The 21,779-nt window shown below is 44.5% G+C and overlaps 1 protein-coding gene across 2 annotated transcripts in view; it reads left to right on the forward strand.

The window, feature by feature from the left end:
- The window catches only part of kcp (kielin cysteine rich BMP regulator), a 131,497-nt gene that overhangs the window by 51,945 nt on the left and 57,773 nt on the right, over nt 1-21,779 (forward strand). For both annotated transcript variants that reach the window (XM_059987118.1, XM_059987119.1), the window contains 8 exons: nt 1,316-1,398; nt 1,665-1,758; nt 3,086-3,165; nt 13,586-13,679; nt 14,823-14,902; nt 18,283-18,368; nt 18,764-18,854; nt 19,717-19,816. In XM_059987118.1, the coding sequence (XP_059843101.1) occupies nt 1,316-1,398; nt 1,665-1,758; nt 3,086-3,165; nt 13,586-13,679; nt 14,823-14,902; nt 18,283-18,368; nt 18,764-18,854; nt 19,717-19,816 (708 nt within the window). The remainder of the gene's footprint in view (nt 1-1,315; nt 1,399-1,664; nt 1,759-3,085; nt 3,166-13,585; nt 13,680-14,822; nt 14,903-18,282; nt 18,369-18,763; nt 18,855-19,716; nt 19,817-21,779) is intronic.

Consider the following 21,779-nt stretch of genomic DNA (forward strand, 5'->3'; position numbering starts at 1 on the left):
CTAGCTCCTGAAAAACCAGTTAACAGCAACATAACTGGCTGTCTGTGTGCAACACAGCAGAAGATGTGCTCCAGGATGAAGCCACAGGTTTATGGCCCAGCTTTGCCAGGTTATTTAAACACACTGTGGATGGCTCTCGTACCTAAAACAACTTGACAAAATTTCAGTCCCGATGTAAGTCCCATGTTTGGATGGAAAGTTCAATCCTTGAGTTTACAGCTCAGTGAAATGGGCCATAGGACTTCAGAGAGTTCCCAGCGCTGTCCTTCTGGCTGGTGTTACTGAGACGCTGTTTAAAACATGCAGCATGGACCTGGGGCTCCCCCTGTGTATCATTCTCCCAACTTTGAGCTCAGTTGTTGCACAACCTGAAAGATTCTGTTCCTGAGAATTAATTTCCTCATCCAACTGCCAGCCTGATGACAAAGGCAGTTCAAAGGACCTGGAAGATGAGCTAAATGGCTATGGTAGTGTACAGCATGCACCAGCCCAGCTCCCAGGCATTGCCTTCCATGAGTTGTTCTCCGATCTTGGTAAGTTACTTGCAAACATTTCATCACCATACAAGGAGACATCATCGGTGCGCTGTTCATTGTGTGTGTCCTCTGAATGTTTGTCCTTTATATATTTAACAATTAGCTGATTGGTTGTTACTATGGAAACTCATTTCTGAAATGGAGGGATATCTCATTCCTGGTTGGTTGTGTGGCAAACATTGCGCATTGTGGTCTGGAATTTTGCCTGCCTTGGCTCATATATATACTCACAATTGAGTTTCCATAAAGTTAACCAATCAGCTGATTGATATGAATATAAAGGCCAAGCATTTGGAGGATACACCGCACTGATGCCATCTCCTCGTATGGTGATGAAATGTTTGCAAGTAAATCACTGAGATCAGAGAACAGCTTAATCCAGCCATCAAGCACCCAAGCTACACATTTTCCAAATTATTCCAGGTCAGTAGTGACCTGAAGACTTTGAGGTGACTTAAAGCTAAAATAAATTGTTGAATGGTTTCGGATTCAGTCTCGATTATGTTCCCTGTCATTTATCATGATTTACGGATGCAGTAGCAATCTAGTGGTTAATTTGTGTAGTCAGTGGGAGCCACTCATTGAAAACTACTGGGCGACAGAAAGGCGCAATTATTTAACTTTAACTATCTCTCAAAACACTTTCTGACAGATAGCAGCATGAATTAGGTCCCGATTAAAGTTCCCTCTGTGTCCTTGAATTAGCCCTGTGGAGGTGGAGCGGAGGTGGGATATTTCATCTGGGACATTTGTGACTAACCCTGTTGCCTTTCGTTCAGGTTGCGAATACGAAGGGAAGCAGTATGTAAACGGGGAGGTTTTCTCATCGATTACCAATCCCTGCATGAACTGTTCATGTGTGGTAAGTGCACCATTGTAAAAGTTTGTACGATAGTGTCACATATGTGTTCATGGCTCACTGAAAGAGCCATGATTCTCCTGCCCTGGGTCAATTGAAGCTGCATTCTTTGAGGCACATTTAGGGTCTGATTGTGTGAACCTTGGATATCTTGAGTGCTCCTCTGTGAATTCCTTGTTTATTTCAAGCTAATGGTCTTATTACCAGAGCTTTTTTTTAAAAAAAAAATATATATATATATATATATATATCCTGTTTGTTTGTCATAGAACAGCTTGGTGAGATGTGGTCCCATGCAGTGCCAGCCCCCGCCGTGCTCTCACCCTGTCCAGGAATCTGACCAGTGTTGCCCCAGCTGTCCAGGTGAGAGGAGACTGGCCAACCAGTTGGTGAGGCCTCAGTTAACTAACACAGAAAAATCCACAACGGCAAACCCAACATTAATGTTTCCACACTCTGATACAATTGCACCAGAGATGTTCACCAATTCAACTAAATACTGAGAGCTGTTCAATAACATTTCAGAAATGTGTACACAGCTGTACACGAGAAACTTGCCCTGGTAACTGAACCTATTTCCGATCCCCAAAACACTTTCCTTCACGCTCGGTCCACGTCCCACACTCTAGTTCAACCTTTAACCCTTTCCATTCATCGTTCCTGTTTCTAATCCACAAACAGCACTTTTCCTGATCCCTGAATCCTCTCCAGCACTCTCTCCCAGTTGCTAATCTTCCCAAGTCTTACCCCAGTCTCTGGTCTCCATCTTCAACTCCACCATCCACAGCTCCTTTTGTCTTTAGTTGTCATCCTGCATTTCTCCTCAGTACATCACCCTCAACTCACACTCTTTTCTTGTGCAAAATATCCATCCCACACTCTCCCAGAGCGCTATCCTGCACTCCTCCCCATCTTTCAGTTCCCATTCTGCATTCTACCACAGTCTTGACTCCCAGTCCCACACCCCCCAGTCCCGCACCCTCCACACCCCCAGTCCCGCTCTCCACCCCCCCAGTCATGCACTCTCCACCCCCTAGTCCAGCACTCTCCATCCCCCGTAACTCACCCCCAACCCCCCCAGTCCCGCACCCTCCACACACTTCTCCCCCAGTCCTGCACCCTCCACGCACCCTCCCCAGCCCAGCACTCTCCACCCCCCCAGTCATACACTCTCCACCCCCAGTTCCACAACCCCAACCCCCCTAGTCCCGCACCCTCCACACACCACCCCAGTCCTTCACCCTCTGACCCCCAGTCCCGCACTCTCCACACACCACCCCAGTCCCGTACCCTCTGACCCCCAGTCCCGCACTCTCCACACACCACCCCAGTCCCGTACCCTCTGACCCCCAGTCCCGCACTCTCCACACCCCCGTCCCGCACCGTCCCCCCCCACCCAGTCTCATTTACAGTTTGTTCTCCTGCCGAGCCTCAAAGACGATATTCTTCTCCAACCTTGCCAAACTGCTCTTCCTTCTACAACGATTAAAGGCTTAAAGTTGTTGCCATCATATCACCACCTGACTATTTATCCCGGCTGGTGTCCTTGAGATGTGGTGTCAGTGTTCTCCAGTAAAACTGAACATGCTGATATTGGCAACTAGCTCTAAGTCCCTAAGGAGCAAATATTGATTCTGCTGTGTGATCTTTGCCGAGCAGACGTCATTGGATTTCTTATTGTCTCTGCCAGGCTGCGAGTTGGACGGAGCCGTCCTGGCTCATGGGCGGACAGTCACATCGCCGGATGGCTGCCAAACATGTTCTTGTCTGGTGAGTGTTGGCAAACGTTCAGCTCCAAAATTCACACCAGACTAGCAATCTGCCTTCTTTCCCATTTTGATTCAAGTGGCAGCTCATTGTCTCGGGCCCCTGTCCTCAGAAATTGAATTCTGTAGGTAAACTAGGCATGTTGGATTGTGCATAATCACCCTGGAATACAAATTTCCTCCCAGCCACAGGCAGTACAATGCAGCAGCTGCTCACTTTTTGCTTTTCCCAGTTGAAGAGGGCAGTGAACTGACCAAGAAGGAATTGGCCTCCCAGCCCTAACCTGTGTCCACACAATAATTGACAGGACCATAGCTCTGCTTTCAGGAATTTGGAGTTACACACCCATTGAAGTAAACTGACACTCGGGACACACCACCAGCTCTGGTCTCAAGGACAGCTATGAATGTGCAAATGAACCCTGATCTTATCAATCTGACCAGACCTTATGAAATTAATTTAAAAGATCGGGGGATTTGTACACACAAGCATGTGGTCACATGTTCAGGAAACTGTGCATGGTCCCGGCAGAGGTCCCAGTTGGTGATTTGGGCTGATTCCTAATCTGGGGCCCCAAGCCCAGGTACCCTGGTTCTGTCTCCATGGAAACAACCCATGGGGTGCTGGGACTTGGTTCCATTGGGCTTGCCCTATCACCACCACCAAGTCCCTGCACTGCCACTGTCTCCAGCCACCCCAGGGAGCACAGACCAGCAGATCTGGCATTTGAACCAGAAGGAGAACTCGAGTTGTTGGAAATGTTGAGCAGTTATTGAACAGGGCTTCTTCCCTCTTCCTCTCCAGTCTTGAAGGGTCTTGGCCCGAAACATTGACCGTTTATTCCTTTCCATAGATGCCACCTGACCTGCTGTTTCTCCAGCATCTTATGCGTGCTGCATTGAATGAGGCCCCGAGGCTGAGGGGGGGTGCGGGGAAGGACCTGTTGGCTGACGTGCTTTATCTGGATGTGGCGAAGGAGCAGCCAAGTTCTGAGAGTGGGGCAAGCTCAGTAACTCGATCCTTGCGGCTCTCACATGTCGAGCTGCTCCGCATCTGGAAGGCTTCCAGCAGGCTCTCAGTTAACCTCTTGTGTGTCTGATGAGAATCACTTCTGGGATTTATATTCTTCAGACTGTGTACTTGTGCAAGCTGCACACTGATGCATCGGACTGAAATGGAACGTGCATTGAGGGATCAGCTGAGGGAGAGTGAGGTAGCTGATAGGTTGCCAGGTTGCTAACAGCTACGCCACCAGGCTGCCCCGTTCCAATGTTAACCCTTGCTGTTACCGTTTCTCCTGCACGACAGAGCTCGGGAAGGTGGCAGTGGTGAGCCGCTGCTGAGCAGATTTCAAAGGACTATGGGGGACCATACTGATAGAGTAAGATTGCTTTGGAGGGATAAGGGTTTGCGAACAGATTCAAAGGCGAGACTGCAGGGGTGCTTGGGTGAGACCATCTCAGGGGCAAAGTTGGATGGTGGGTGTCAAGAGGTTGGTTAGATTCAGAAGAGAAGTGGCAGGAAATGTTGGATTGAGGATTGTAAGGAAGCTCATCGACATGGGGGTTGCCTGTGAGAGCTTCAGGCCACATATGCTTTTAATGAGCTGATGTTGTGAAGGCAGCTAACAAGGGAAAGAATATTGAACCAGGCAGGTTTCTGCTTCACCTGCTCCGCATAAAGAGCCTTTGCAGGGTTCTGGCTGCTGCAGCACTGAAGAAGGTTTGGAACAAAAGGCAGTGAGGTGAGAGACTGGGCCAGGGGTCGAGAGGTCGGGAGGTTGAGGCTGGGATAAGGCCGAGCAAGAACGTGCGGGAATCTGGGACGAGAGCCAAGCTGGAAGTGTCTGTGTTGAGTGTTAACCAGCGATGGTCGGAAGTAGGTTTCATTCAGTGTGGTTGATTTTGGGGTAAAAGTCGGGAGTGTGTGGGTCAGAATTTAGGGGTTGAGGTACGTGTCAGAATGAGGTGCGATTTGAGGGTCGTTGTTAGTCTCGGGCAGGAGGAGTTCAGAGTGGACACGTGACCCAAGGTGGAAACGGCCTTCAGTGTGGGGCTGGCCTAGAGGTCAGTCAAGATGAGTGCGAGCTGGAGTTAACAGTGGCATGAGATGCAGGGCCTGGCTCCCCATTTCTTTTCTCTTTCTAAGGCAAGTCACACAAGATGCTGGGTTGAGGAGGGATATTTGGAGGGAATCTCTCTAATGTGGAGCAACAGACAATCTGCTGGAGGAACTGAGTGGGTAGGCAGCATCAGCGTGGACTAAGGAATTGTGGACATTTTGGGATAAAACCAGTATCAGGTCCTGATGCAAGGTTTCCAACAGACAAATTATCAATTCACCCTGTCCCCAGAGATGCTGCTGCTCAACCCTCCGAGTTCCTCCAGCAGGCTGATTTTTGCTCCAGATTTCTCCATCTGCAGCCTCTTTCCCCCTCCCCCCCAGTAATTTGAAGGTGTCTGCGAGAGCCTTGAGGTGACCTTGTCACTCTTCCAGAATTGGCAGGAAAATGGCGGTCATCAGAGAAGGGTTCCAGTGTGTGGGCATCTCACCACTGAAGGGGGAGCGGTGTATCAGGGAGGATCAACAGGCAGATTGGCAGAAGGAAGATTAGGGGGCAGGAGGATTGCAGAGGAAGGCAGCAGGTGGGTAGAAGGAAAAGGAATGCAACATCTGGAGGATTGGATATGGATCTCCTGGGGCTATTGTAAAGGTGAGAGGGAAGAATTACAATGAGAGTCAGTATTCAGTGAGGTAGAGAAAGTAATAAAGACTCTGCTCAAATTTCTTATCTTCATTGCAATCAGTACTGGAATTTCATGCAAAAGCTTTAAATCCTGAGAAATAAAACCCTCCAGGACAGATTTAGGTACAGAATCCAGCTTCCTGTACACCATCCTAATGCTAATTATCAGCCTGTGAGGCTGAACACAATCTAATTGTGAAAGGACAAAGTTTAACTGTTAGCTTTTGATACAGGGAGTCACATAGGCCATGAAAACAGGCTCTTTGGATCAACACATTCCTGCTGACTTCCTGAGCTAGTCTCATTTCCCTGCATTTGATCCATATCCCTCCAGTTCTTTCCTATCCGTTTACCCATCTTTTAAATGCTGTAATCATATCTGCCTGTATCACTTCCTCTAGCAAAGTCAAAGTATCGTGTTTCTCTTTTCTACTGTGAATGACGGCAAGAAAGTTAATCTCAGGCAAGCGTATGGTAACAGCCACATACTTCGAACTTTGAAGCAAATTTTTTATCAATGTATGTAAATGTCATGATATCCTACCTTGAGATTCATTTTCTTGTAGGCATTTACAGGAAAATAAAGAAATAGAATAGTATTTATGAAAAACTATACATAAATAAAGGCTGGCAAACAACCAATGTGCAAAATAAGACAAGTTGTGCAAATAAAAAATAAATAGAATATTTTAAAAGTTTTATATATGGAAAACTCACTTTGCCTAGCGGCTTACTAGAGGGGGTGACAACCCCCTGCCCGGCTAAACTTAAGAAATCTCATTTGGGCAGATGCTGCTCGATGTATCCCCATTACAAATCGGTACCCCGAAATAACAAACAGTACACAATATGAGATTAAATGATTAAGCTTTATAACTCTTACTTTGACTATATGGTTAGTAGAGAAACAAAATATAAAAGAAAAAAGGGCCCAAATCATATGATTTAATAATAAACCATCTGTGCACACAGTTGAGTAGACCTTCTTCCACCGTTGGTCTCCTCTGAGCGTGGCCGATCTTCGGACCTCCGCTTGGAGTCCACCCCGCCCAGCAGTCTACCAAATCATTCACGTCTTCTCTCTTCATCTCTCTCTCCATCGCTCTCTCTCTCTTCCCCCCACTGGCAAACTACTACTACTACTATTGCGTTGACTCAGGCCTAGGGGGCCAGCATCGGGCACGATGACAAACTCTCCACTCCTCCCTCTCCCTCATCAGTGTGTTCAGTTCATCTACATTAGCCATGCCACTATCTTCTAGGAGCGTGTTGACCATAGTCTTGGGAGGGTGCCCAGCATTCATCTTCCCATGCTTGGGCTCCCATGTGATGACGAAGCTAGCAGGTAGCTCAGGGTGGCTTAGACAATGCCCCGCTAGTTGCAGTCTTATCGCCTCAATTTTAGTAGTGGGCATCGGTAGGTCGTCATAGAGCTCGACGTTCGTCATGTGCTGTTGCCAACTCACGTCAAGAGCCATCCGAAGCATTCGTGTATAGCAACCAGTGACTTTCGCATGGTCTTGTTGAGTGTCCTCTGGCAAAAGCCCATGAAAACAACTGCTTCCAGAATCACAAAACACAGCAACAATCTCTTACTGGCTAACATGCATCCTGTTATCTCCAGCCATAACCCAAACTTTGCTGCTACAGAGAAACCGTCACCTCAGCAGTGAACATTACAAAGAAGCCATTACATTCGCAGTGAAACCTGACAGTGCATTACATATGTCACCCCCTGGGTCACCTCTGGCTTGCTCAGCTCGTTCTCATCTGGGGGGAGCAGCCTTCGGCCCCTCCAAACTGGGTAATCAGCTTGTGTGGATACTGTGTGATATCCCCACCCCGCCAAAAAACAGACAGGACACCACATGCAATTAAACTATTACAATTTATAAAGATTACTATAACTAAGTGGTTAATAACCATGCAGTATATATGAAGGAAAAGAAAATAAAGAAAAGGCACCAAACTTATCAAAGTCCAAACCACTTCGTGCACAACCGTTGGAGCTCAATTACTGAAGTCTTCTGGCCACCAGTCATCCCCTCCGAACTCCTCGACTCGCAGCTCAGGACCACCTAAAGTGGTCAACCAAGCACATCTAACTTCGTCTCCTCTCCTTGGGGTACCTCCTGGCCTCAGACCCCCTGCTTGGGGTCCGTTCCTCACCCAGTTTACAGCAGCGCTTCCTCTCTCTCTCGCCCCCTCGCGCCGATCTCCCTAAAAGCCCGCCAACAATAGCCTACAGACTCAGACGAAAGAACAACATTAATCCCAATTGGTTAACAAAGGAATACAATTCTCGTTATCAGTAAATTTTAACCCAAACAAGCTTCCAGCACTCTCTCACAACAAAGAAGCATTTCTACTTTTAACAAAACAAAGAAGCCATTTTGATTAACATATGCAGTAACAAAGAAAAAGAAACCCCCTTTACATATAGATATAGAAAGAGAACATGAATTGTCAAGTACTTGAAAGTAATTCCATACATCCATCATCCTTTATGTGAAAAAAGCTTGCCCCTCTCTCATTATATCTCTGCCTTCTAGTTCTAGACACCCCAACACAAAAGGGAAAAAGAGAGACACAGATTTATCTTATCTATATCCATCATGACTTTATATAGCTCAATAGGTCACCCGTCAGCCTCGTTCACTCCACTCCAGTCCCAGCCTATCCACTTTCTCCTCATAACTCAATCCTCCACAATCGAGCAGCATCCTTGTGAATCTTTTCTTCACATCCTTTAGCCTCAACAAACCCTTCCTCTGGTATGGTGTCCAGAACTGCTCACAGTACACAAGATGCAGTCTCACCAATGTCTTGGACAGCTGTAACATGACGTCCCATCTGATGAAGTCAAGCATTCCAAATCCCTTCTTCAGCATCTCATCTACCTGTGTCATTGACTTTAGGGAACTGAAATGTGCCACTGTATCTCTGGTCTCCATCGTTATTCTAAAACAACCAGCAAAGAGGGCCAGTGAATGATGATGGAACTTGCATTGGACAAGGGTGAAGTGGAAAGCTGAACCAGAGCCCAGTCGTTGACTGTATACATTATTCAACTTTTCAAAGTGCATCATTTCGTAGTTGTTCAATGTAAATTCCACCTTCCATTCGTTGGCCCAGTTTCCTATTTGTTCTAGATCCTATTTCAACCTTGGGCAACATTCTCCATCCACTCCACACTAATTTTGATATCAATTTTGAGTACAAGAGCCATGAGGTAATGTTACAGCTATATAAGATCTTAGTTAGATCCACTTGGAGTAGTGTGTTCAGTTATGGTCACCTCATTACAGGAAGGATGTGGATACTATAGAGACAGTGCAGAGGAGATTTACAAGGATGTTGCCTGGATTGGGGAACAGAAATATGAGAAAAGGTTGAGTGAACTTGGTCTTTTCTCCTTGGAGCAACAGAGGATGAGAGGTGACCTGACAGAGGTGTATAAGATGATGAGAGGCATTGATCACATGGATAGCCTGAGGCTTTTTCCCGGGGCTGAAATGGCTAACATGGTGAGGGGGGGCATAGATTTAAGGTATTTGAAAGTAGGTACAAGAGGTAAGTTTTTCACCCAAAGAGTGGTGGGAGTGTAGAAAGCACTGATGGCGACGCTGGTAAAGGTGGATACAATGGGGTCTTTTAAGAGACTCTTAGATAGGTACATGGAATTTAGAAAAATAGAGGGCTATGCAGTAGGGGAATTCTAAGCAGCTTCTAGAGTACATTACATGGTTGGCACTACATGGGGTATCAAAGGGCCTGTAATGGACTGCAGATTTTTGATGTTCTATCTACTAACTTACAATCATGCCACCTATATTCTCAAACATTACTGATTAATACACATGATAGCATTCCTGTATAATATCAAGATCTTACACTGTTGGTGTTTCCCAATGCTTCTGGTTTGATAGGAGCCCACTTTGTTGAGGAAAGCTTGAAGTGAAGACATTTAGAGATATTGATTTGCCACTAAAAGTTATTTTCAACTGGATGTCTGCTCCCTCCTTTGGTTTAATAAGCCCAGCCGTGCAATACAGTACCTGCTTCCATCAAAGTGGAATTGCGTCAAACTTAATGCTGCCCTTTGGCTGAGCAATTGCGCCCCCTGGAGTCACATCTAGCACATTGATGAGTTGTGATCACAATTGTATTCCCGGCTCTTTGCTAATTCGTTGATTTCTACTGGGAAATGATGACAGAGGCAGTTTAAGATTTACTGGGGCACAGTAAAAATATTGCTCTCCCTCTCACATACTACATTACCACGCATTGTATTGAAAAAAATGCATCTGTCAAAAAGCATTAAGCCATTAAATGTTCAACACAGAGCATTTTTGAATAAAGCACAGCATGTTATAAGACCATAAGACACTGGAGCAGAAATAGGCCATTCGATCCAGCAAATCTGCTCTGCCATTCAATCATGGCTGCTTTATCTCTCTCAACCATTCTCCTGTGACTTTTTTGATACCCTTTCTAATCTAGAACCTATCAACCTCCGCTTTAAATATACCCAAAGATTTGGCCTCCACAGTCATTTGTGTAAATGACTTCCACAGATTCATCACCCACTGGCTAAAGGAATTTGTCCTCATCTCTGTTCTAAAGGGATGTCCCTCAATTGTGAAGCAGTGCCTCTGGTCCTAGACCCTCACACTACAGGAAACATCTTCCCTTCCACTCTAACTAGACATTTCAATATTTGATAGATTTCAATGAAATCCCCCCTCATCCTTCTACATTCCAAACATTGAGCAATGTGGGCAATGATCCCGTTACATTTCACATGCTGAGTGCTCTGCCATTTGAGTTAATTCCCCACAATGATGAAACTAACAATACATGTTACTCGACTGAATAAAAACGACTGCCTTAGGAAAATATGTATAAAATTGTTCTTAATTTTTTAATGAGGTACAGTGTGGAATAGACCCTCCTGGCCTTTTGAGCCATGCCGGCCACCAATCCTCCAATTTTAATCCTAGTCTAATCACAGGACAGTTTACAATGACTAATTAACCTACATCTTTGGACTGTGGGAGGAAACTGGAGGAAACACACATAGTCATGGGAGAATTTACAAACTCCTTACAGTCAGTGGTAGGAATTGAACCTGTGCCACTAGTACTGTAAAGCATTGTGCTAACTACTATGCTACCATGGGATCAAGACCACAACAATCTGCCACTCAAGTCACCTCAAGCACCTATCTAAGACGCCTATAGATGATTTTTCTAGTCAAAATAAAGCAGATTTTTTTCTAATTTTTCCTGAAACACCGAACTTGTGCTACACCTAAATTGTAAATTGTCCTTTCATATATCCACTTGTTTATAATGCATCAAAGTGTGCAAAATACAAACAGATAACATTTTGAAATGGGTAGATCTTGTGTTTTCAATGATTAGTTTCTTACAAGCTTTGAGAGAGGAAAAGTCTTGTCCAAATGAAATGAGTTGTTGAACCAATTCTACTTTGACTGCCATCAGGGACAAGAGAACCCAATGCCTTTGAAAATGCAGGTTCTGTTTCAGAGTTTGTAACTGGTTAGGTCAGGGGAAAATCAAAGAACAATGCCAATGTTGAGAACAGTTGACTGACATTGCATTGAAATGTATAGCAATTTTGTTGCGTGCCTGGTGTATTCTATACAAAGAATTTTGATTGTCTGACTTCATCAGGAAGTTTCTTTTCCATGTAAGTTGGGTGAATAGCAGTGCTGTGCATTTATTTGTTAGTAATATTGTGACAAGTTTTGTTCAAACATCACACCATAGTGAATGTTCAACGTCCAATAAATGACAAGCCAACATAAAATAAATTCTGGGCAAAATGTTAGGCTCCCCCAAGGTAAGGTCCGTGCTCAGCTGCAAACCATTTTTCTTTTTGGGTGTAAGTCAAATCACTTTGATAATTGTGTGGGACAGTCTCATACATATCTTTACACAGTTTAAAGATTCTGCACGGAAATTGGAATCAGAATCAGGTTTAATATCACCAGCATATGTCGTGAAATTTGTTAACTTTGCGGCACCAGTACATTGCAATACGTGATAATATAGAAAAAAAATGTGAATTACAGTAAGTATGTAAAGTAAGTAAGCATGTATGTAAATTAGTTGAATTAAATAAGCAGTGCGAAATATAGAAATAAACCATAGTGAGGTAGTGTTCATGGGTTCAATGGAAATAGTTTAACTGATTGTTGGAATGAAGTACCGGGTAGGTCAATATTTTCCAAAAGCTACATTTTAACATTCATTTTAACTGTTAAAGAACAATTTCCTAATATTGTCCCTTGAAGTTAGTTTCCTGTTGCCTCTTCTGAACAAGATCATTGTCCAATGATGTAACTGGCAGCGTCCCGTCTTTTAACATGACCCCTTGAATATTTGGAAGAAGTTTGCAGGGAGGGTAATAGATATATCTAGTGGTAGTAAATAAATTAAGCAGTTCTGCAGAGCAGCATTGAACAGCCTTTGAGAACCAGAACATTTTTTTAGTCCTTTTATGTTGTTAAGTGGCTGAAGCTTCAACAATCTATGAAGTTTGGAACTGCCAATGGTACTGCTCGACAAGGCAAGACTGCTGTTGAATTGACCTGCTTCAGTTGCATTGGCTTCACCTGCTAAACCTGGTCCCCATTGGTCTGTTTCTGTAGCTCATAGTCTTGTTCCTCATGTTGTCGTTTCATGTCATCAGAAGCGTTGTCTGCCAGGCCAGTGCCATCATCATTGTATTCCTGCTTGTTTACTTCGCTGCTTCTCTCTCTGAGGTAATGAACAACTTGCAGCTTTTGAAGAAATGAAGCATCCTCACCTTCCTTTACCTGTATATTTCCCTTTGGTCTTCCCTTTATGTAATAGCAATGTACAATGAATGGATATGTTTTACCAGATAATATTATAACATGTCATTATGAAGAATGCACGTCATTAATCAACAAGAACAGTTGAGTTTCTTAAAATGTTTTAAAAACTTTCTCAAATTTATCCAGCCACACTAGAGAAATTATTCAGGTAGTTATTCTAAATGCAAGGCTGTCACTACAGGCAATGCTGTCCCTCCAAGCCCTGCCACAGGCATTGAATAACTTCAGGGTGTTCACTTCATTCCCCTCCCTACCTATGCAGCTTTTCCAGACCTGCACCTTCGTGTTGTTCTGCTTGTTCTCCACTGTGCTAAAATGGACATTTTGTAGAATGGTAGTGTACATGGCCAGCTGGAATACAGGGTGCAAAAATCACACCTGCAGCAGCTCCAGTATCTATTCCTCCCATTTCTTCTCAACTAGAGTGGGTTTCACCAGTGCAGCCCCTGACTGGCAGCAGCTCTGAGCCATGCATCATTAACAGGGACTGTTCAGTCCCAAACATTAGTCTCCCTTGAATGACAGCAGTCCCATCGGAGGAGTGAGTATACATACTGCAGAGGCCGTTTTCAGCAGAATGCTTGTGACTGTGTGCTTCCACGTATGTCTGTGCAGTGTACGGGTGTGCCTCTTTCATGCACAGGTGTGTAGAGAAACTCTTGTTGTTGACAGAAGCAAACTAATACTGCTGTTGAAGGTTCTTCCTGCAGTGAGGAAATGGTAACTTCAGGAGAGGAATGGACAGACCTTCGAAAACCAAACAAATTGTTCTCCTTTCTGTTCCGCAGGATGGGCAGGTTGTGTGTGAACAGAAACACTGTGAGGCTACCTGCAGGAATCCTGTCCCGGCCCTGTACGGAACCTGCTGTCCCCTCTGCGATGGTGAGAGCCCTTTACAAGAGATTGGTATCGGTATTGGTTTACAATTGCCACATATGCCTAGATACAGAGAAAAATTGGCCTTGCTTACTGTTCGTACAGGTCAAATCATTACACAGTGCGCTGAGCTACAAGAAAGGAAAATAATAACAATGCAGAATGAAGTGTAAAAGCAACTGGAAAAGTGCAGTGCAGGTGAATGATAAAGTGCGAGATTGGGAGGACAAGGATCAACTTATTGTACAGGAGGTCCATTCAAGAGTCTGATAACAACAGGATAGGACGTGTCCTTAAGCCTGGTGGCACGTGCTTTCAGAGTCTAGTATCTTCTCCACGAAGTGAGAGGGGAGAAGACAGAATGTCTGGAGTGAGTGAGGTCTTAGATTATTTTAGCTGTTTTACTAAGGCAGCAAGAACCATAGAGGGAAGGCTGGTGTCTGTGGTGTGCTGAGCTGTGTCCACAATAGTTCAGTAGTTTGGTAATCCATATTATACATACAGTACCTCCTCACAATCATTCATTCAGCTACGCAAGGCCATGTTCTTTCTGATGGCCACACACTCTGATAAATACATTAGTTTGCTGTCACATAGTAATCCATGTACCCTTGCATACATATATGCGTGTGTGTGTTCTCTCACTAAATGCCTCATTTTGTACTCCCACTTCCACCCTTGCAATCACAAACTCAGTCTCGTATGTGGTCAAAAATCACAAGATCAGCCGTGTTCAAATAGTGGACCAAAATTGATGGACCAAAAGGCCTAATTCTGCTCCTGTGTTTTATGGTCATGCAGTCATTTCATCGCCACTCCTCACTGTCTACACAACCTCACTCCTCGTGCTTCATGACTGCCAGTGCTATTGTCATTCATTCCTCTCCATCACTCTCCATCCCCCCAGAATCATGCCCCTGGCTCCCAGTGCTTGGGTCTACCTCACCCAGATCTCTGCCCCTATGGTGTAACTGAATAGAATGTCAGGAGAAACTGATACTGCTTGGTTCTCTATCTACCTGCCAATCAGTGACAACAATCTCAGTTTTACCATTCCTTAAGTTGCTGTTACACTAGAGTTAATTGTGGAAGATTTCAGATAGTTATCTATCCTGCAGTTAACATCAGCATGACTGTCTGTCTCTGTAGACTGTTCTCTCAATGGACAGGTATACCTGAATGGCGAGAAGGTGCCCAGTGGAGATCCGTGTACAGATTGTAGTTGTCAGGTAAGATACCTCTTTACTATACACTCTGAAATCCTGTCTATTATCCAGTTGTTCTTTTTGGCTTCTTTGCCTACTTTAGTTAGCTTTAGTTAACCTTGTCTAATCCTAGTTAGACCCCGCTTGGAGTACTGTGTTCAGCTCTGGTCACCTCCTTACAGGAAGGATGTGGAAACCATAGAAAGGGTGCAGAGGAGATTTACATGGATGTTGCCTGGATTGGGGAGCATGCCTTTTGAGAATAGGTTGAGTGAACTTGGCCTTTTCTCCTTAGAGCGATGGAGAATGAGAGGTGACCTGAGAACTGTATAAGATGATGAGAGGCATTTGATCATGTGGATAGTCAGAGGCTTTTTTCCCAGGGCTGAAATGGCAAACATGAGGGGGCATAGTTTTAAGGTGCTTGGAAGTAGTTACAAGGGGATGTCAGAGGTAAGTTTTTCACACAGAGAGTGGTGGGTGCGTGGAATGCACGACAGCAATGGTGGTGGAGGCGGATACAATAGGGTCTTTAGGAGACTCTTAGATAAGTATGTGGAGCTTAGAAAAATAGAGAGCTATGCGCTGGGAAATTCCAGAGAAGTTTACATGGTTGACACAACATTGTGGGCTGAAAGGCCTATAGTGTGCTGTAGATTTCTATGTTTCCATGTTAATGAGAGGGACAATCTCAGTTTGAAAACTAATGCATGTACAGTGTGGGCTGGATGCAAAAAGCATCTCTTCCTACACTGTCCCCGTCAAATATGCCAGAAATGGTTCAGCTTGGATTAGTCATAGAATATAGCACCCTCGCATTCATCCATCAAATACTTACAGTCATGGTGCAATAACTTACAGATTCAGTTATTGGCAAGGAAGGCAAATGTAATGTTAGCATTTATCTCAAGAGGGCTAGAATATAAAAACAAGGATATAATGCTGAGATTTATAAGGCCTTGGTCAGATCACGTTTTGAAGTATTGTAGGCAGTTTTGTGCCTCATACCTAAGAAATAAATAATGTGCTGGCATTGGAGAAAGCCAAAGGAGGTTTAAGAGAGTGAGGCTGAACATATGAGGAGTATTTCACACAAATTGCTGGAGGAACTCAGCAGGCCAGGCAGCATCTATGGAAAAAAGTACAGTCGATGTTTTGGACCGAAACCCTTCAGCAGGACTGGAGAAAAAAACAGCTGAGGAGTAGATTTAAAAGGTGGGGGGGAGGGGAGAGAGAATCACCAGTTGATACCTGGAGAGGGAGGGATGAAGTAAAGAGCTGGGTAGTTGATTGGTGAAAGAGAAGAAGGCCATGGAAAAAAGAAAAAGTGGGGGGAGAAACACCAGAGGGAGGCAATGGGTGGGCAAGAGGATAAGGTGAGGGAGGGACAAGGGAATGGGAGTGGTGAAGGGTTGGGGTGTGTTAGCGGCAGTCTGAGAAATCAATGTTCATGCCATCAGGTTGGAGGGTTCCCAAATGGAGTATAAGGTGTTGTTTCTCCAACCTGCATGTGGCCTCATCACAACAGTGGAGGAGACCATGGATAGACATATCGGAATGGGAGCAGGAAATGGAATTAAATTGGGTGGCCACTGGGAAGCAGTCTCCCAATCTACATCGTGTCTCACTGATATACAAGAGGCCACACAGGGAACACCAGACACAGTAAATGACCCCAACAGACTCACAGGTGAAGTGTCACCTCATCTGGAAGGACTGTTCAGAGCCGTGAATGGTACTGAGACAGGAAGTGTAAGGGCAATGTAGCACTTGTTCCATTTGCAAGGGTAAGTACCAGGAGGGAGATCAGTGGGCAGGGGACAAATGGGCAAGGGAGTCGCGTAGAGAGTGATCCCTGCAGAAAGCAGAAAGTGGGGGGAAGGAAAGATGTGCTTGGTGGTGGGATCCCGTTAGAGGTGGCAGAAGTTTCAGAGAATTATGTGCTGGACGTGGAGGCTGGTGGGCTGGTAGGTGAGGACAAAAGGAACCCTATCCCTGGTAGGGTGGAAGGAGGATGGGATGAGAGGACGTGCATGAGATTCCCGCTGGAGGTGACAGAAGTTTCAGAGAATTATGTGCTGGACGTGGAGGCTGGTGGGCTGGTAGGTGAGGACAAAAGGAACCCTATCCCTGGTAGGGTGGAAGGAGGATGGGATGAGAGGACGTGCATGAGATTCCCGCTGGAGGTGACAGAAGTTTCAGAGAATTATGTGCTGGACGTGGAGGCTGGTGGGCTGGTAGGTGAGGACAAAAGGAACCCTATCCCTGGTAGGGTGGAAGGAGGATGGGGTATGTGAGACCCAACATAGATTGGGGGACCTGTTCGCCAAGCATCTGTGCTCCGTCTGCCGGAACAAGCAGGATCTTCCAGTGGCCACCCCTTTTATTTCCACTTCCCATTCCCATTCGATATGTCCATCCATGGCCTCCTCCACTGTTATGATGAGGCCACACGTAGGTTGGAGGAACAAAGGCTTATATTCTGTTTGAGTAGCCTCCAACCTGATGACATGAACATCGATTTCTCAAACTTCCAGTAATGCCCCCCAACAACCCCCCTCACCATTTTCCATCCTTTTTCCCTCCCTCACCTTATCTCCTTGCTGGCCCATCGCCTCCCTCTGGGGTTCCTCCCCACCACCACCTTTATCTTTCTTCCTTGGCCCTCTGTTTCTGTCACTGATCAACTTCCCAGCTTTTTACTTCATCCCTCCCCCTCCAGGTTTCACCTATCACCTTGTGTTTCTCACTCCCTCTCCCCACCTTTTAAATCTACTCATCTTTTTTTCTCCAATCCTGCTGAAGGGTCTCGGCCTGAAACATCAACTATGCTTTTTTTCATAGATGCTGCCTGACCTGCTAAATTCCTCCAGCATTTTGTATGTGTTGTTCCGATTTCCAGCATCTGCAGATTTTCTCTTGTTTATGAGGAGTGTTTGATGGCTCTGGGCCTGTACTTGCTGCATTTTAAAAGAACAAGGAGGGATCTCAATGAAACTTAGCAAATATTGAAAGGCTTAGATAGAGTAGAAGTGAAGAGGATGTTCCCTATAGTGGGATAGTCTAGGACCAGAGGGCACAGCCTCAGAATAAAGGGACATCTGTTTAGAACAGAGATGAGGAGGGGTTGGCGAATCTATGAAATTCATCACCACTATGGAAGCCAAGACGTTGGGCATATTTAAGGGTGGGGATGGACAATAAATCAGCCAAGATGGAATAATGGAGCAGGCTCTATGGGCCAAATTGCGTAATTCTGCACCTATGTTTTATGGTCTTACACAGATTAGATCTAGCATACACATCCTATTTTTTTCCTGTCATACACTTGTGGTAATATGATATGTTGGTGTTGCAGACACATAGGACTCTCTAACACAGAAATGTTTTGTGTTTTTCCACAGGACGGAGATGTTCACTGTGCAGCAGTGTCTTGTCAGGCTGTGACTTGCAGGAACCCCACCCAGGAACCAGGCGAATGCTGTCCCAGGTGCTCAGCTTAATGCACCAGTGGGGAAGGTCTTGGGGTTTGAGATCAAAAGAGATGGGCTAGTTTGTAGGGCTCGGCACTGTGTCTGCTTCATGGGGCTCAGTACAGACCCAGTGAACTCCTGGTTTTGTGTATCAAAAGTGTCTTGATTTGGTTAATGGGTAGGCTGCAGGGCATTTAAACCTTTGGGGTTTAAAATGACTCTGAAAGTTCATTTCCAGATCTCCTGATCCCTCCTCTCAAACACTGAGCTGCCCTCGTATCCCAGAGAGCATTGTGAGCTGATCTTCACGTGTAAAGCGTGATGTGTTTGGTGCAACGAGGAGTGCCTGACTCATTGATGGATTGGATGTGTCTGCAGGTAGAGCAGTGAACATGTCTCTTTTAACTGGCAGGTGTACAGAATGCGAGTACGAATCTCGAACCTTCTCTGATGGACAGACTTTCATACCTTGGTCAAAACCCTGCCTGAGCTGCCATTGTGAGGTGAGTGTGAAACACCATTGCTAAATGTCAGCTCACCCTAACTTCAAGTAAAGCACAATTCGAGGGTAAGTATCAGAAAAGTTATCACCAGTGTATCTCAGATCTTCTCCCCACCTGAAAGCTGGTGGAGCAGAGTTAAACCCATGGTATTCTCCACCTGAATGCACAGATGTCTAGTTTCTGCTCTCTCTCTCCCACTCCTCCCTGACCTTAGCAAAGTTCCAGAGAAATTTTACTTATTGCTTAAGGCCTTAGTGCAATGATTGGCTGTTTGGCTGCACGTTTCCTCGTTTTAGTTCATTACTGGCAAGATGCATTTGTTGTGTGATCCTGGTGGTGATTTACCGCTGTCCACAGTAAATAACTAGACCATTTCTGAGGGGTGGTGGCCCAAAGTCACGTGTTGTTTGGACTGGGTGACGATGGCTCATTTGAAAGACATCAGTGAACCAGATGGAATCTTACAATTCAGTAGCCTTTTGATCACCATGATGGAGACTCACTTCTAATATCAATGTTTTTGCTTAAATAATCAATTTTAAATTTTGGAGTAACTGTTTTAGTATTGGAAGTTCTGTGCCTGAATTATTGTTAACAATAACAGGTATCTTACAGATAAGAGTACCACCTGTACCATCTATACCACCCACCATCACAACTTGGTCAATCTAATGCAAGGGGTCTGCAGGTCCTTTCAGCTGGGAATGATTGGAGTCATTCATCATAATCTCAGCTCACTTGCTGACACATGATTTCACTCTGGTTGTTATGGAGAAGCTGATGGGGATTTCTTGCTCTACCTCAACTTCAGTTGCTGAAATGTGTCTAAGATTCGTGATATTGTTGATCTCTTCTTTGATAGGCTGGTAAAGTATCTTGTGACCGAATGGCCCAGAATTGTCCACCTGTTCGATGTAGTCATCCAGCCAACTTGGTTGGACAGTGCTGCCCGTCATGCAACAGTGAGTAAACATGTCATCTTGAGAGTTTCCTACTGGAGTAATTGGGAAAAGCAACTGGAGGAACCGAAAGCAAAGTTCAAAGTAAATTTATTATCAAAGTGCATGCTAGTCACCATACACATCCCTGAGATATATTTTCTTGTGCGCATACTCAACAAATCTATAGAACAATAACGATAACAGGATCAATGAATGACTGCCAAACTAGGGCTTTCAACCAGAGTGCAGAAGACAACAAACTGTGCAGATGCAAAAAGAAGAAACAATATTACAAATAAATAAGAAATAAATATTGAGAACATGCAATGAACAGTCCTTGAAGGTGACTCCATTGGTTCTGGTAACATTTCAATGACGGTCAAGTGAAGTTGAGTGAAGTTATCCCCTTTGTTCAAGGGGAGCCTGAAGGCTGAGGAGTAGTAATGGTTCCTAAACAGGGTGGTGCAAATTCTAAGACTCTTGCTGCTGATAGCAGCAGTGTGAGGAGAGCACGTCCTGGGCGGTGATACCAATAGAACATACAACTGGTCAGATTCGCAGAGATAAACCAAGTATGGCTGTCCAGGAACACTGATAGAAATGCAGATACTTGGCCCACTAGGAGGATGATAAAACCTTCAGCTCTCTGTGGGATAGGTTGATAGGTGGGTTTGAGTGACCTGACAAAAAGGTGAACATTAGTTTTTTGTTTAACTTGCAGTAGGTTATCACAATATGACATTTCAAGCTGGTTAGAATAATGAAGCAATTTACAACTGATCAAATTTTTATAGGAGTCTCCTCTCCAGTGCTACCATTCTATAGGACTCATTTGTTTTATGACAGGTCATTTCTGTAATGAGTGCTAGATTTGAAGGGTTGGTTTATTTATCCGTGACCTTGGACGGGTAAACCAGGCCATTCAAAGTATTTATCACAGGTCATTAAGTTGCCTTAGTCAGTACTTAATTGTGTTTTCCTGCACAAAAGAAACAAGTCATGGTTTCAGTCATTCTGTGCATCTTGAAGTTACATTTTCCAGCATTTTGAAGTATTGACACGTTTAATTGTCAAGGTCCAAAATCAAAGTTGAGTTTATTGTCGTATGTAGAGATACATGTCTGCACAGGTACAATGAAATATTTCCTTCAAACAGCGTCATAAGCAAATAGCATCAGATACACAATATTCACAAGAAAACTGACAAATTAATATCATGAACACGTTATGAACATGTTCTGACTTTCCAGGTATAAGCCTATGAGTGATTACACAGCTGATCTAGTAAGCAGGTGCAAAGTGAGGATTGAAAGCCTGGTGCAGTATGATAAATCCTCATCTGTGAATCAGCAGATCCTGGGCTCGAGTCCTGTTTACAAAATTTCACAAAATTCATTTTTTTTAATTGCAAAAGTGAAGTTCACACTTTCAGATCATAAATGAAGAAGCAGGAGTGTTTTCTTCTAATGGAAGATTAGATCAAAACTTCTTCGGGTGAATGTCATTTAAAGAGAATTTGGGAAGGTTGTCCCAGTGTCCTTGTCAAACGTTATCCCTTTACCAACAGCGTTAAACAGATTATGTAGCCAGTTATTATCACCTCACTTACTGGAGCTTGCATAATGATGCACTAAAATTCAGCTTCAGTTTGGGAGAATGAAAGTTCCAGAGAAATGCAAATTTTGAACAGAACCCAGAGTGATGTTGAGGGTAGGCAGGAGAAAATTGATATATTTTTTTTTAATTTTTATCAAGATACAGAGTGGAATAAGCCCTCCTGGGCATAGGAGGTATATCAGTTTGGGTTACCTGGAGAAATTGCCGGAAGCAGAGCACTGCATTCGCAATGGCCATAGGATTGACTTTGATGGCACAAAACTACTGTGTTGCACCGAGGTCTTTTGGGTAAAGGAAGCTATTGAAACTAGAGGAAGAGAATTTTTAACGAAAATGAAGTTCTCATTCTAAGTAAGAATAGAATTCA

Source organism: Hypanus sabinus, chromosome 13 (genome assembly GCF_030144855.1).
Source record: "Hypanus sabinus isolate sHypSab1 chromosome 13, sHypSab1.hap1, whole genome shotgun sequence".
Lineage (NCBI taxonomy): Eukaryota > Metazoa > Chordata > Chondrichthyes > Myliobatiformes > Dasyatidae > Hypanus > Hypanus sabinus.